Source organism: Anticarsia gemmatalis, chromosome 21, assembly GCF_050436995.1.
Source record: "Anticarsia gemmatalis isolate Benzon Research Colony breed Stoneville strain chromosome 21, ilAntGemm2 primary, whole genome shotgun sequence".
NCBI classification, from domain to species: Eukaryota; Metazoa; Arthropoda; class Insecta; order Lepidoptera; family Erebidae; genus Anticarsia; species Anticarsia gemmatalis.
In genome coordinates this window covers 79,931-94,639 of record NC_134765.1, presented here as the reverse complement: position 1 = coordinate 94,639, position 14,709 = coordinate 79,931, and the positions used below count along the sequence as shown (strand labels likewise).

The following is a 14,709-nucleotide window of genomic DNA, read 5'->3' as shown; positions in this document are numbered from 1 at the left end:
AAAATAAGTCCGTGAGAAACAACCAACAATAGCAAGTTAGTGAGTTGTTTATTTTCTTATTATAATCACTATCATTCTTGTTTTCATTACAATCCGTTTACTTTTATTTATATCAGAAGGTAGGTACAATACATTTGAAGAAAACTGTTGCTTACTAAGTTAACATTAAGGGGTCTCAGCAGCACTCAAATATAGACGATACCATAGAGATACATGAGAGGATACCATATTTTGAGGAGTTGCTCAGGTCATCAAAATTCAGCCGATGTCGACGGCGAGAAAATTCTGTAAAAATAATGTTGACCTATCTTAAATTTAAGCTACGTTCTATACGTACAAAGGAACCTGGAGAACTAAAGATAAGTAATGTGTAAGAAAACTCATTTTTAGACCCTGATGCAACTGATATTGATTGACGTAATATGACGAAGTAAATGATAGGTGTATTGGTATCAGAAGGATCAATTAAATTGCATTTATTTTATTAACTACACACCGACTAAATATGTTATTAATATACCATTTTCTTAGGCACACAAATAAAATTAAATGAATCTAACCAAGCAGGAAATCGATGCATCATACTGGTAGTAGTACTTAGTGTGATCGCGACGCTCCACTAACTCATAAAAACAAACATAAGTAGGTACAAGTAACAGTTTTTTATAGTCTGCGACCCACATCCGCGGCGCTTGCATCCTTGAACAATTGGTGAACAATTGTCATGATTACTCTACTATAAGAACAATAACGTTCACTAAAAACATTGAGTGGTTCGTTGGCGTCAATCAATAACTGTCCTCGCCTTCCATTCTACTGTTATTGATCGATCGCTTACGTTTTTTACTGTTACTTATTTTAATAGGTACAATTTGGGTAATATTTTTTTGTGGAGAGGTCAAAGCCGTCTATGGTTGGCTTGTCAATGACATCTCACCGCATCATCATTATATCTGTTTTATAGCACTCGTCATGTGATGTATGGTACTGGTTATTACACTCGAAGATGCAACGTAATCTAATGAGTAGTAACCTTTGAAGCTGTAATTAATGTAATTGCAAACTGAAATTAAATAATAATATGATTATTATGCACTTAAGTATCGATTAGAACTATGATGGCCTTCAAAAATACGACCTTAGTACTCGCTACTGTTATAATACACATTCATTTATATCCACTGTCCAGGAGGTTCACGTGGTAGAGTCGACTGGTGGTCTCACGTACACTAGTCTCGGGATAGATTTCCGAGATCCCATTCTGCCTACTTGTATGTTAACAAACTTCCACTAGCAGGCTGGAATTTTAGTGAAATGGACAGTTAGTGTGAGTTGATTAAAATCAACTTGCAGAATCGACTGAAATAGGCGGTTGGAAAATAACTGCACTGCATCTTTTGTGGTCTTCACCATAATCTTGAACAGCTGCTCAAACAATTACAGTATAGGTATCAGTGCAAGTAGTGATCGTGTTGTATGTTCTGTAACAGATGATGTTGCGTGAGATGTATGACGTGCGAGCATCCGTGAGCGTCGGTGAGCATCTCTGAGTGATCACGACTGCTCACTGCTCATTGCTTTATAAACGATGGCTATGCAAATCGCTGCCATGACGATGACGCGCTATAATCATATGAGTTTATGATACCGCCTCTTCTATACTATATCATTATGTTATTCCAAGCTCTGCCTGCACTGACTTATACGTATTTATAACCCTATCCCACGATCATCAGTAGATACTGCTGCTAATACTATGAAGAGTAGAGCTGGGCTCCATAGAGTACTTTTCCAAAATTTATTATTTTGGATGATTAAAGCTAAATTAATTAATTCCCATGAAATTTGACTTAGTTCTCGATTGACTTCATATAGCATTACGTTTGCTTATATGAAATACAGGGAATAGTAAGAACATAGTGTCGTTGCGCAGTCAGTGTATAAACGTGCGTTAACGAGGCGTGTGAGGTAATCCTTAAGAATTCAGGATACTTTCACATCGTCCTCAAACAGGCTGGCCGTGTGAATAGTGTAGTATTAGCGGGTGTCCAATACAAGTGCATGTCGTGAGTAGTCGTGACTCAGTAGTCAGTGGAGTATTGGCTATATTGGCGGGCTCGCGGCGAGTGGCCCATTGAGTCGTAGTGAAATGAACAGCGGCCTTGTGTCGCCTGCGCGCGCGCCGCCGCCGCCCGCCAGATATCGCTGCTCTCTTGACTCGCTCAATGAAGTGCAAGGTGACTACTGCACATTGTGCTAGGTTATCACTTAACTCGCCGGCGTCCTAACATCTCACTCTTCTTATCTCTCTGTTATACAACTGAGCAATAAAACCGTTGACCTTCTCCGCACAGCACGCGGTACTGGCTTTTGAAGTCTCTTGACGAAAATAATAATGACTAATAAATCATGAGGTTAATATCTGAAAGTTTTCAAGAGTCCTTGTTAATTGTTTCTGATATCTCGCGATCGAAATACATTGCTACTTTAAATTAAAAGGTAGGGCGCTAAAATTGATTGACTTATAGTGAATAAGATACCTGACATTTTCGCTGAACTAATTGTGAAGTGTTCACAAACACAACAAGTAAATAATGTTGCTATATGATAACTGTTTGTTTTCAAGTGCTCGTGAATCATGGCTCGATAAAACGGTACGCCCCTCAAATTCTACGATATACTCGTGATATATTTAAATAGAACATTTAATGTATTAGAATTTATTTATTTGTGTACTCTTATCATGTTTACGTAACTATATTTTACAAATCAAACCAAACATTTAGCTCATAAATGCAGGACATCAAATCATAAATATACGGTTCCCACATTGACAAAGATATCAACAATATTCACTAATTAAGACGGGTCGTGAAAAACAATTGAACAAACATACATTTCTGCGTAAGTATGGTACAAAACTTTCGATTTCCTCGTAGTAGCACACAATATGTAAATCACGTATTTAAGTTAAAACATGTGAATATTCATCGGTCGGTCACGTAGTTCCCTCATCACTTCTTACTCGTCGTTATCTCATAGGCCGTCTGCTAATGTTTACACACGTCAATGTCAACGAAACAAGCCTTACAGATATTATAGTAGAGCCTAGTAACTCATAAATATACAGATATTTGATAAATTAACTGTTACGCGACATACGTAAACAGTCCAAGCTTACTATGTTGACTTGCTATTAAATAAATAATTAAACGCCCCCGTAAATTACCTGTAACATCATTATGCATGTCTACTCAGTATGATTACTACTGACTGCCCCTTAAGATGATTACTTACAACGATTTCTTCTATTAATTTTTGTATACATACGTTGTATTTTTCCCAGGTTACTTCTAATACTAATAGAATTCGTAATGGTCATTTCAGGTGGTGCGTTCGAAGGCGTCGAGGACCAGGTGTCGCCGTTCGGCTACGGGCGCGGCGAGGGCGTGGACGCGGGCCACGGCGACCCCGAGTGGATCTGCAGCAAGGAGAAGCCGCGCTACGACGAGGTGTTCCGCCAGCTCAACCCCATCGACGGCAAGGTCACCGGCGCCGGTACGCACGCACACATACACACACTCCTGCGACTCTTGCACACACACCCGCAGCTCCGCTCACACCTCGTCGTCGACAAGGCGCTCGAGGCGCTGCTCACTTCCTCTCGCAACTGCTCGCTGCTCACTGAACTCTGTGTCAATATGAAACAGCGAGATCCCGACCAGTGCGATGACGAAAGTTTCGCTAAACTCGTGGATCTCCTCTCGACCGCTACTGATAATTGTAGGATGATCACGCAGTTCGTGGTCGACAGTCGCGACGTTCCTGCCACCAGTGGCATGTCTTCTGGTGTTTCGATTCATAGCTTCCATGATTCTGTAGCTATTGATGCTGCTAGTGATAGGAGTGAGTCGAGATCTCGTCGCAGGTCGGAGGAAGTAGGTCATTCTACAATGTTAGATGATGAAGATTGTTCTAAAACAAGGGTAGACTACGATAGTGACGATAGGAATGTTGGACATGTTACTGACAGTGACTCTGAACCGGAGTACGCTCCCTTAATCGACGAACAAAACGAACCTAGACGTTCTGTTTCTCGTTCCTTCTCTTTATTGGAAACTATCAAGATAATCTTGTTGTTCACATTCAACGTCGTGTTACTGATCGTGATAGTGGAGTTTATATTCATATCGTTCGTGTACTTGGAGACCGGCGAGCGGTACATAGAGTTCGAGGTGGAGAAGTCTCCGCACACGTGGCTGGACTGGGCCAGGAGCGCCACGCTCGGCCCTCAGCGTCACACGGTCAGGATCCGCTCCGTGTTCGAGATGTTACAGCGAGACAATATCGTTAACATTCTCAAGTATTTCATAAGAAAACTTAGTATTCACGATGTGTAGGCAAATTGGCGTTTTCACTTATTTCTGTTATAGCTATCATTAGAACTCACAAACAAATTAGGACTTTTAATAGGCTTATTAATCAAACTTTTTCTCAGAATAACTGATTTTTCAAACAAAGCAGAGTTATATATTGAAACCTGCGCGTTTCAATTTAGTTTTCAGTTGGGTACTTATGAGCTGAATTGTTGTAACATTTTTTCCTCGCATGTAATTATGTTGGCAGAAGGAAATTGAACGCGTAGCTACTATTAAGTTTTTTCGATAAAAAGTTCGATAAACAATAGTATTATGAACAGTACTTATAGTAAGATAACTCAAGGAAAATAATAACAATACTTTTGCCTATTGTTATAACTGTAAGTTCCCGTTAACTTACCTAATTAAATTAAAAAGTAATTTTATTGTGGTTGTTAATCACTGGGTATACCCCAGGTCTCAGACCCCTAACATTTAACACTATTGTTAGATTAACTTGTTTTCTACTCTATGCAGAGTTCAAAGACCCCTGAGGGGTTTAGATTCATGTTATTGTGTACTTGAACAATGAGTTACTTCGTACACTTTTAACAACACTTTCAAGAAAAATAATAAAATTGTGTTAGATACTATTTAGTTAGTGAGTTCTGATGTCAGCTAACATGTTTGCTCAATCTATTACTTTTTCTAGTCTGTGTGTGATCAGTGTGGTTTTGTTTCATAGTATTAGCACTAACGTGTGTTACCCATAGTTCCTATAAAGCTCTGTACAACTAGCCATAGGCTTATGTTCGACTTAGGTGTAAGTTATAAATTTATCTTATTTAAGGGTCTTTACTGACATTTTTGATGATGTTACTTACAGGTTTGTAGAGTAAGATTGTTGCTTGGCAATAGGTTTACGTGTTTTTTTTTTGTATGTCATTTATAATGTGTGTTACATTTTGTGAACTAACTATGATCTGATTGACTTGTGACAATGCTGCCAGCATTACTCACGATTCATTATCTCCATTCTTTTGGTATTCTTTTTATTCTCTTCTTATAGTTTGCCATTTCATTCTGTCATTTACTATCATTATTATGTAAATCTTGTTTTGAAATGTAACTAAATAGATAATATTGGCTACACATTCTATAGTCTTTGCTACGTTTGAATGATACAAGTAAACCAGTTTGCAATAGTATTGTGTCACACACTACACGCACACAATGATCGCAGTACGTGTCGCTATCAGTTGGATATCGCTTCCCAAAACCGTCGGTATCGCCGTGTTATCACCGTCACGACGTGTCGCTCTGTTTCACTCGCTATCTGCTTATCGCTCGCCGGAACAATTGCCGTGATGTTCAGCCAACTTTGACGTCTATGGCAAAGTAATGACAATACTCACCTCACCTCTATTACAATTACCCTCCTAAGCGTCGCGCAGTTGGGTAAGAGAGATGTTGCTTATCACTTTGACTTCGACGAGTTTTGTGTGGGTTTCTTATATGAGTGTCACTCATACTAAACACAATGTATATCCATTGCATTTTTTAATTTCTGCATTCATTTATTAAACACCTACTGTTATTGTTCTCATGATAGGTAAATACTCTAATTGTGCTTCGTATTGAACGTGAATAAAATCCACAATCCATCGTATCCTAGCGCATGAGCGACACATTAGGAATTATCAATTCCACGATCACAAAAAGCGTGCAATTTGAGTATTTATCGAATACATTTCAATTGTTTTTATTGAGATTTATGTCCTCGTAGTAACGGAGTCGTGTAAGATATTATATTTATTTTTGTATCGAGTAGGTTTCTGTATGACAGCGGGAGTGGCGACAGTTACAATATTTGTTGTTATGTGGCGTTGGATGCAATGTCGGGGAATTTGTGGTTTTGCGGCGACTATCTCATCTCAGAGAGTAGGTTCTTTCAATAGGTTCTTGACTGCTCGAATTGTAAATTCTAAATTAAGAACGGTTCCCTTGCATGTTTCCAGAGTCTACAATCACGCCTCTTTGAAATGACGCGTGCGATTATTATTTTAAGAATGATATATGTGTATTGTGTAACATAATTTAAGAAGTATTGTTAGTGTCTGTGGCGATAGTTTGACACGTGTTGACCTGAGCTGGCATTTCAGCTGCCAAGACGGAGATGGTGAAGTCGAAGCTGCCCAACTCGGTGCTCGGCAAGATCTGGAAGCTGTCCGACATCGACAAGGACGGCTTCCTGGACGACGAGGAGTTCGCGCTCGCCATGCACCTCATCAACGTGAAGATCAACGGCCACGACCTGCCCTCCGAGCTGCCCTCGCACCTCGTGCCGCCCTCCAAGAGGAACTAGCGAGCCCTCCGCCCCCTCCCACACCCAGACACCCCGCGCCCCCCGCACTCGTACTTCGTGTGTAAGTTACAGTTTGTATATTGTGATAATCACGCCTTGTTCTACGGTGTTGCTCGCTGAAATATTGCGTCTTGTAATCTAGTGTTGCCGTTTACCAATATTTATATGAACACACAACGTTTTGATGTTTATAGAGATTGGTTTTTATTTGTATCAGAGCAGTTTAACGTTTTGTAAGTAAAACTTAAGTCGGCTCGTATTTTCTTATGATTTATTTGATTATTAAAAACCAATTTATTTTCCTATAGTATTCTTGAATAATTATTTCTATTGTGAGTCTGCATCCGTGCAAGGCGACTTGCGATTGTTCTACAGATTGCAAACATGTTTTCATTTTGAGACAATAGGTGTTTGTCATAATAAATGTACATCGCAGAGCTGCGGTCCATAGAGTGAGGCTATAAATCAAATAATCATGATATTGATTTTATCTGTTCAGAGAATTCACTTTGCACATTTTAATAAATGTTTCAAATGTTAGTGTTAGTTGAGTATAACGACAATGTTCTAGTTATGTTGTCGAGTGTAGTGTGTGGGCCGTGTGGGGTGTGCGCGCTGTCAGTGTAGCGTGTAGTGCACTACTGCACGTGGCTGCTCCGTGCTGTTACACACGTACTATTTTATTATTCGTCACAACTTTCTGTGTAACAGACAAATGGCTCTTCATTTCAAAGTATCTACTAACTGAAGATGCAACCGTAATCATAATAATATCGTGTGTCGTCACCGCTTACACCTCGGTTTACATTTACCTTTGGAAATACTGTAGAGATTGAGATTCATTTGTCTGTTGTGACGTCACTAGTGTCAGCACTGTCAGTGTGACAGCACGCTAGCGAGCTAGTGTTGGAGAATGTGCGACACTCAGTAGAGGCATTTTGTTGTTACTATTATATTCAATGTATCGAGTATTCCAAATTGTTATTTACGACAAAATATTTTAACACTATTTATTTTTACTTACCAGAGATGTTTCTTTTTATATAGAGAAATTAGTTCAAAATTTTATTTATGTATGATCAAATAGCTGCATCCAATGTATTAGCTTTATTTACTTAATTTACTTAGTGAGTCAGTCGCGTCGAGTTAAATTATTATTTAAACGTGTTACTTTAAGTACATCTTATTTTGATAATTGTTATTAAAACGTTTAGTAGTGGAGTTGTGATTGCTATTGCGTCGGACGTTCCGTTCCTCGGCCTCGAGCTCGCAACTCGCAGTGTTCGCACTCCTGTGTATCTGTGTGTATGACACTGACGACGCTGACGACACTCACGACACGTGGACAGTGTCGCGTGTTGTCCTGTTCTCTTCAGCTAATCAACTCGTTCCTATAGTGTGTTGTGGGTTGACATTATGATCATCGCATCGAACACGCCGCGTCTCGTCTCGTAGCTTCACGCACACATCATCGTCATAATATTCGTGCTGCATTTATTGGGAACTATCGATGATCAGGTGCCTTCGCTTTATATACGTAGTTAGTTGTGTGGAGAGCGCGAGCGTCGCCGGGGCGCGGGGCGCGTGTGCCGGGCGCTGGCCGGTGACACTAGTGGCACTAGCACTGACACTGGTGGCACTGGCCCGGCGCCGGGCGACGACCGGTGAGCTCGTGTGGGTTTGTGTAAATACAGAATTTTATATCGGTTAGATGTTTTGGATGGTATTTTGGCGCGCGCCGTCCGCGACCGTTGTGAGCGGACCTGCGCGGACATGTTTTTACATTTTGCTACTGTATGTACATAAAGATATGTAAATTGATTACAATTATCATAAATTATACATAGAGTGTAATAAATAGTTAAGAAAGCACGATACGGATTTTATTTAACCCTATTAACTTAACACATCACCTGCACGCAGATTTACGAGACTTAAGTGACTAACCTATTAGAACGATATCTAATTGGTTACAGAGATGAGAGGAAATTAATACTACCCAGTGACACCCACCGTACATATTGTCCTACAATCTAAGATGCGGGAGGAATTCTACCGCCCAGTTAATACAATTAAGCTTTTTACGTTTGTCATTACAGCTGTTGAATGATTGACAGCCCAACAAACCCTAATAAAAAGTTTCCTACAAAAGGTGTTTAGTTATTTACTGATAACCGTAGTTCATAAGTCAAGGTGAGAAACAAAATGTCCACTGTAAAACTGTGACAAAGCATACGTAATATTCGTTAGTAGTTTATTTTTTAGTACACATATAACAAGGGCGAGCAATCACCCGCCGTTAGTGTAATGGAATGAGTCACCACGCTCACCACAGGTTCAATATTAACGTCAACCGACTCGTGAACCAATTACATCACTGTTAACAAAAGTTAGTCGCATTACTTATTTTGTTTCGTACAGACGCGTGTAATGACACGTGACAATTTAATCAAGTCGTAATGACTAATGATTATCTACATGTTTGTGCTTCACAGAGAAACACATCACGTCAGGGATAGAGGTTGCTAATTGCGCCCCTTGCGGCTTGTACGCCGCGCGTGTAGAGGGTTCGATCCCCATATGCTGCTATATAATTAACAGATATTGATCCTTATACTCACAAAGTACAAAAATGTTCTTTCCAGATAAGTAGTTATAATGTTAGATTTACAAAGTGTATAACTACTCCATGCACATCTGCCTATTTAATACCTTTGGCTATGTTACTACAAATAATCAGTAAGATGCTGTATGACTATAATAAAAGAAATACTTATTGGCCTAAAAAGAAAATATTCAGAATACCACATACTCAAGCACCAATGTTTCCCAAACATAATTGCACTGATTATGTAGTGTTCAATATCTAGTTCTGACTAGTTCATGTGTGTACCAGTGAGACCAGTAAAATGTCTAGACATGCACCGTATTAGAGAAAAATCATTATTTTATATTTAAATAAATTTATTTAACAATACCAATAATTGAAAACTTAGCTATTAATTTGGGTTAAACAGAGATGAACTCTGAACGGAGTCACTCTCTAATTTAACATTTCACACATAGTTTTATATATTTATACATCACATGAGGCTCTGGAGCGCGGCCGCCATGTGAACTCTCCTCTCTCAATCCACTTTATACAATTTATGTCTAACTAGTGATTAACAAGTACATGAGGTCAAGTCTCAGCCAAATAAATGCATACAACTACCTATAGTAACCAAATGTAATGAACGGAGATGGCCTCTCTTTGTTAAATATATACATGAGTGGACAGAGGGGGTCTGCTTTAACCTTACAACTTTGAAATTTACAATGTAGTCCAAAACCAATATGATGCATCCTCAACGTTCCCGACGGCAATAAGAATTATTATTGATCATCCCCCACATCACTATCAAAATAAACAAAAATAGGAGGGACAAATAAAATTAAGTTATATTACACCTTAACAGATTAAACAATTTCCCTGAGGAATAACAGAGGTGTCCCGCGTCTCACTGGGGGGGCTGCGGGCCGCCGGGCGGGCGCACCTGGCGGCGCAGCTGCTCCACCAGCTCGGGGTTGGCGGCCTGCATGTGCTGCGCCAGGGCCTGCCCCGCCTCCAGCAGCGCCGACATGCCGCCCGCGTTGCCGCCGCCCGGGTTCGGCAGCACGCCCCCGGCGCCGGGCGCCGCGCCGTTACTGCTCATCAGCCCGGAGATGAGGTTCTGCATGTTGGGGTCGGCGAGCATCTCCGTGGCCATGTTGAGCAGCGCCGGGTTCTGCAGCAGGCCGCCGAGGTCGAGCGGCGGGCGCTCGCCGCGCTGGTTGAGGCGCTCGTCGGCGAGGCGCAGGTTCTGGCGGTACGACTCGTTGTCGGGCTCCAGCTGCGAGGCGCGCGCGTAGGCGGCGCGGGCCTCGCGGTGGCGCTCCAGCGCGGTGAGCGCCAGGCCGAGGCGGCCGTGCGCCTTGCCGTAGTCGGGCTGCAGCGCCAGCGCCGCCATGCAGTCGGCGACGGCCGCCTCGTGCTGCCCGAGCTTGAAGTGCGCGGCGGCGCGGTTGCAGAAGTACACGGGGTTGGTGCGGTCGATCCCGATGGCGAGCGAGTACTTCTCGAGCGCTTCGCTGTGGCGCTCGCTCTTCATGAGGTCGTTGCCCTCGTTCTTGAGGCGCTCGGCGTCGGCGCGCTCGGCGCTGGTCGCCGTGGACGCCGGCGGAGTCCGGTACACTTGGACGAGCTGCTGCAGGTTGACGGCGCGGGCGAAGTCCTCGGGCCCCAACTCGAACGCAGTTTCGATGCACTGCACGCCGACCTCGACGCTCTCGCGTGAGTCCACGCTCAGCGTCTCGCCTTCTAGCTGACGTTTCAGGAAGTCTACGATACTCGCCGCCACTATTTTTATTTCCGACATGTTGCTCATGATCCGTTTTTATCGATATAAAACTATAATTCGTCAATCCTTTCGGTAAATTTCTATTATTTTTAGATTTTCCGATTGACGATGACTAAATGACAGGTGACAAAATGAAATTGACACTCGATCGCTCAGGGTTGCCAGTGCGGCCTTAAAAAATCTACTACGGTAATGCGACGTCTCTATATCTCGACAAAGTTGAGAAGTATTCTCGACAGGATTAATGTTCGATTCTACTACGGTCACTTCTCGCCTTAGTTTTCTCTAATAACGATATGCGATAGAATGAAAAAAAACTTCAAATCTTGCATTTTATTTCAAAAAGTTATATATTTTACAGCGATAAACCTTTGTTAAATATTTCAAATCGCAAATTTCAATTTGCGCATTTTTATACTTCGTGCTTTAAAATTAACAAAATAATAAATAATCGATCGATTTTAGTACCGTGAAATCCTTCCTCTGCAGCGTGTGACGTCTTATAAGTACACATAATATTCGCGTGCGTAAATACCAGATTTCGTGGATTATTAAGTAAGTTTAAAAGCTCGGCCTCGTCGGACTCGACGCCGACTATATGTCGAGGTTGTCCCGGTGCGGGTGGTGCGGCGGCGTGTTGTCCAGCAGACACACCCAGTCCCGCAGGCGCCGGGCGCGACGCCGACTATATGTCGAGGTTGTCCCGGTGCGGGTGGTGCGGCGGCGTGTTGTCCAGCAGACACACCCAGTCCCGCAGGCGACGCTCGCGCGCGTACAGCTCGCGGGGGGTGGCCCGCGCCGCGCCCGCCTCGCCCGCGCCCAGCACGGCGCCGCCCACCCACGCCACCGCGTTGTCGTGCGCCGGCGCAGTGTGGAACTTGAACTCCCGCACGTGCAGCCGCTCGCTGGAACACGCGATATGTCATTAAAGAATGCGAGGCATTTCGAATAACGCAGAGAACGTTCGGGGAGTCGATACCGACCTGTACGGCGGCTGCGTGACGAGGTAGCGCAGCTCCTCGGCGAGCCGCGGCCGCAGTCCCGCCATGTTGGCGGCGCCGCCTGTCACCAGCACGTTTTCGGCGAGCGCGCGCCGCGCGTCGATCGGACACTGCATGATGCACTGCGAGAACGAGCCGGGGTTAGATTTCGTCGGTACATCAGATACGGCACCGACTAGGTATCGTGTAGCGCACCTGCAGGACGATGTCGGGCAGCGAGGCCAGCTCGTTGTCCCGCGCGAACATGGGCTCGGCGGCGCGCTCGCGGCTCCTGCCCGACACGAGGATCCTCCCCCGCGCCCCGCCCCAGTACTGCACGTCCCGAGCCGCGGCGGGCGGCGACTCCGTCAGCCAGCGCTCGGCGCGGGAGCGGTTGCCGACGAAGCAAGTCTTCACTGGAATGCGTACGGAAGCGAGCCGTTAAGAGCTAATTCCTGGCTAACTCGTGAACGAAACCGTAATGACTGGAAAACTACAATCTTCAACGGATAAATTCAGGCCGTCCGCGAAATAAGACGCCAGAAATTGTTCGACGTATGACATACACCGACGGCGACCCCGTACCTTTGATATCCTCGATGACGTGGTCGGGCAGGTCGAGCGGCGCGCCGTTGTCCAGGTCCAGCAGGCGCCGCAGCTCGGCGTGCACGGCGCCCGCGCCCAGCGGCGCCGACGTCAGCGCGCGCAGCACCACGCACGCGTGCACCACTGACACATACATCACTATTTAATCACTCTCGTCCGAATCGATCGCGGTTCGCTTAGGCTGAACCTTTGGGAACTTTAACTTTCCTTTTATATGAAGCTATGAAAATGAATACATATCGCTAGGCGTAAAAAGTGTGTGAACGCGAGTCGCGTTGGTGTGACATACCGGCGGCGACCTCCGCCTCCCGGGCGCCGATGGACACGACGAGCGCGACGGGCGCGCCCAGCGTCAGCGCACACAGGCGCGGCGCGTCCGCCCACACCACGCCCGACACCTGCGCCACACACACACACATACACGCTAGCACTCCATCGTCTAATGTACATGAAATGAATTGCATCTTTGCTTCAAAATCATTATTTGGTCAAATGAATCTCAAATAAAACTATGACAAGATATTTCTGATTATTAAATCAAATGAATATTGATTAGGGCATACTTAATAAATAAATCTATATTCATTAATCAGGTATTTATTTAGCCTGAGGAACAAGAAAGGACATATTATAATGTTTACTTAAAATGGGTGACAAACAGATGAATACCTCATAGTGTGTGAATAGCACTTTAGCGAGTGTCTCTCGGAACAGAGTGGGGGTCAGCAGGGACTCCACCACCACCACCTTGCGTTCTTTAGGGTTCACCAGCACGTGTCTGTTGAGTGCATTGTATAGGATGTACTCGAATATCATATTACATTTATATATATTTTTTTGTAGTTTTGGTTTCTAGACAACTATAAATTATTATGTTTACAAAACTATTAAAATTTATAAAAGTCATTGTACAAAAAACTGGAGAGGTATGCTTTTCTTCACACAGGCTATTGTATAGCCTTTAAAGGAAAGCAGAGCTCAACCCAAATATTGTAGAAGTATTACCTATGTAAGATTCTTTATTGTTGTAAACTGTCTGCAATCAATTCCTTGAAATAAAATAATAAACGTTATATACAAGTAAACCTGAAATAGAGTAGATGCAGCATGTGCACGAGATTGTCGTAGAGCTCCTCGGGAGTGTGGTAGTCGTGCACGCGCTTGTAGCGCCGCGTCGCCGCGCACCAGAACTCCGAGCGCACGATACATCGCGGCGCCGCCTCGCCCGTGAAACCAAACCTATAAACAGTGACTACTGCTGTACATGATAATAGTAAAATAAGAAATTGTGTTAATGTAGGTACATTGTTCAAGAAAAGTTTTATACTACAAATGTTGTCAAAAAACTATGTCAAAGAAAGTATTTAAGTTCATAAGTCATAGAATGGTAGTGTTAAAGTCTTATCAAAGAGAAATTATTAATATTTAAAGTCCTTTATAGGAGAAATATGTAAAAGTAATGACTAACTTAGTGTAGTCGGTGCCGAGGTCCAACACTACCGCCTGCTTCTCTTGTATGAGAGCTATACCTTCATATAGCGCCATTTTCTGTTTCCTTTGTTTTACTACTTCATCTAATTACACATAATTGAAGAAAGTCTAGACAATTCATTAAAAAATGTGAGCTTATTGCAACTTGATGACAAATACAATGTTTATGTCATTTGTGGCATTTGACAACTGAACTAATCTGACAACCGTAATGTCATTAGTGTCATATTTCGTTTAGTTAGTTTCATAGAATTATGTGCTGTGTTCTATTTCCTATTTACATACGTACTTTTAACATTATACATAACTAAACTCTAAATAACTTTTAACATTATACTAAACTATAAATAATTAACAAAAAATAAAATATTTACAATTATACAATATAGGTACAGTATAGAATTGTTGAATACTGTTTCATAGCGAATAATTTTGTAGAGGAACAACATTATTACAATCAAAATGGGCAATACAATTAAGTAAAATACCTACTAATACTAAAATAACTTTAAACCTCTTACTCACGTTAC

The 14,709-nt window shown here is 42.8% G+C and overlaps 3 protein-coding genes across 3 annotated transcripts in view; 1 reads left to right on the top strand and 2 right to left on the bottom strand.

Moving 5' to 3' along the window:
- The window catches only part of Past1 (putative achaete scute target 1), a 28,349-nt gene extending 19,753 nt beyond the window's left edge, over nt 1–8,596 (top strand). Inside the window, exons 2-3 of the mRNA XM_076128922.1 lie at nt 3,388–3,558; nt 6,521–8,596. Coding sequence (XP_075985037.1) covers nt 3,388–3,558; nt 6,521–6,723 — 374 coding nt within the window. The 3' untranslated portion in view covers nt 6,724–8,596. The remainder of the gene's footprint in view (nt 1–3,387; nt 3,559–6,520) is intronic.
- Nucleotides 8,597–9,666: 1,070 nt separating this feature from the next.
- On the bottom strand, nt 9,667–11,256 carry LOC142982419 (small glutamine-rich tetratricopeptide repeat-containing protein beta-like). The gene has a single exon (XM_076128924.1). It carries the CDS (start codon nt 11,127–11,129, stop codon nt 10,224–10,226), a length of 906 nt encoding a protein of 301 aa, XP_075985039.1. The 5' UTR covers nt 11,130–11,256; the 3' UTR covers nt 9,667–10,223.
- A 164-nt stretch (nt 11,257–11,420) lies between these two features.
- On the bottom strand, nt 11,421–14,377 carry Arp10 (Actin-related protein 10). Its single transcript, XM_076128923.1, has 8 exons — nt 14,157–14,377; nt 13,775–13,927; nt 13,358–13,466; nt 12,978–13,086; nt 12,668–12,811; nt 12,299–12,498; nt 12,086–12,225; nt 11,421–12,007 (listed from the first exon to the last, which is right to left on the bottom strand). The coding sequence occupies exons 1-8, from the start codon at nt 14,231–14,233 to the stop codon at nt 11,788–11,790; spliced, it is 1,152 nt and encodes a 383-aa protein (XP_075985038.1). The 5' UTR covers nt 14,234–14,377; the 3' UTR covers nt 11,421–11,787.
- Between the last annotated feature and the right edge of the window lie 332 nt (nt 14,378–14,709).

Excerpts from the sequence above, each read along its gene's own strand:
- LOC142982419 (XM_076128924.1), bottom strand. The coding sequence starts at position 11,129 with ATGAGCAACATGTCGGAAATAAAAATAGTGGCGGCGAGTATCGTAGAC.
- Arp10 (XM_076128923.1), bottom strand. The coding sequence starts at position 14,233 with ATGGCGCTATATGAAGGTATAGCTCTCATACAAGAGAAGCAGGCGGTA. Across the intron at positions 13,467-13,774 it reads CTGCATCTACTCTATTTCAG|ACACGTGCTGGTGAACCCTA; the intron begins GTTTACTTGTAT and ends TGCACTCAACAG. Across the intron at positions 13,087-13,357 it reads TGCTATTCACACACTATGAG|GTGTCGGGCGTGGTGTGGGC; the intron begins GTATTCATCTGT and ends TGTGTGGCGCAG.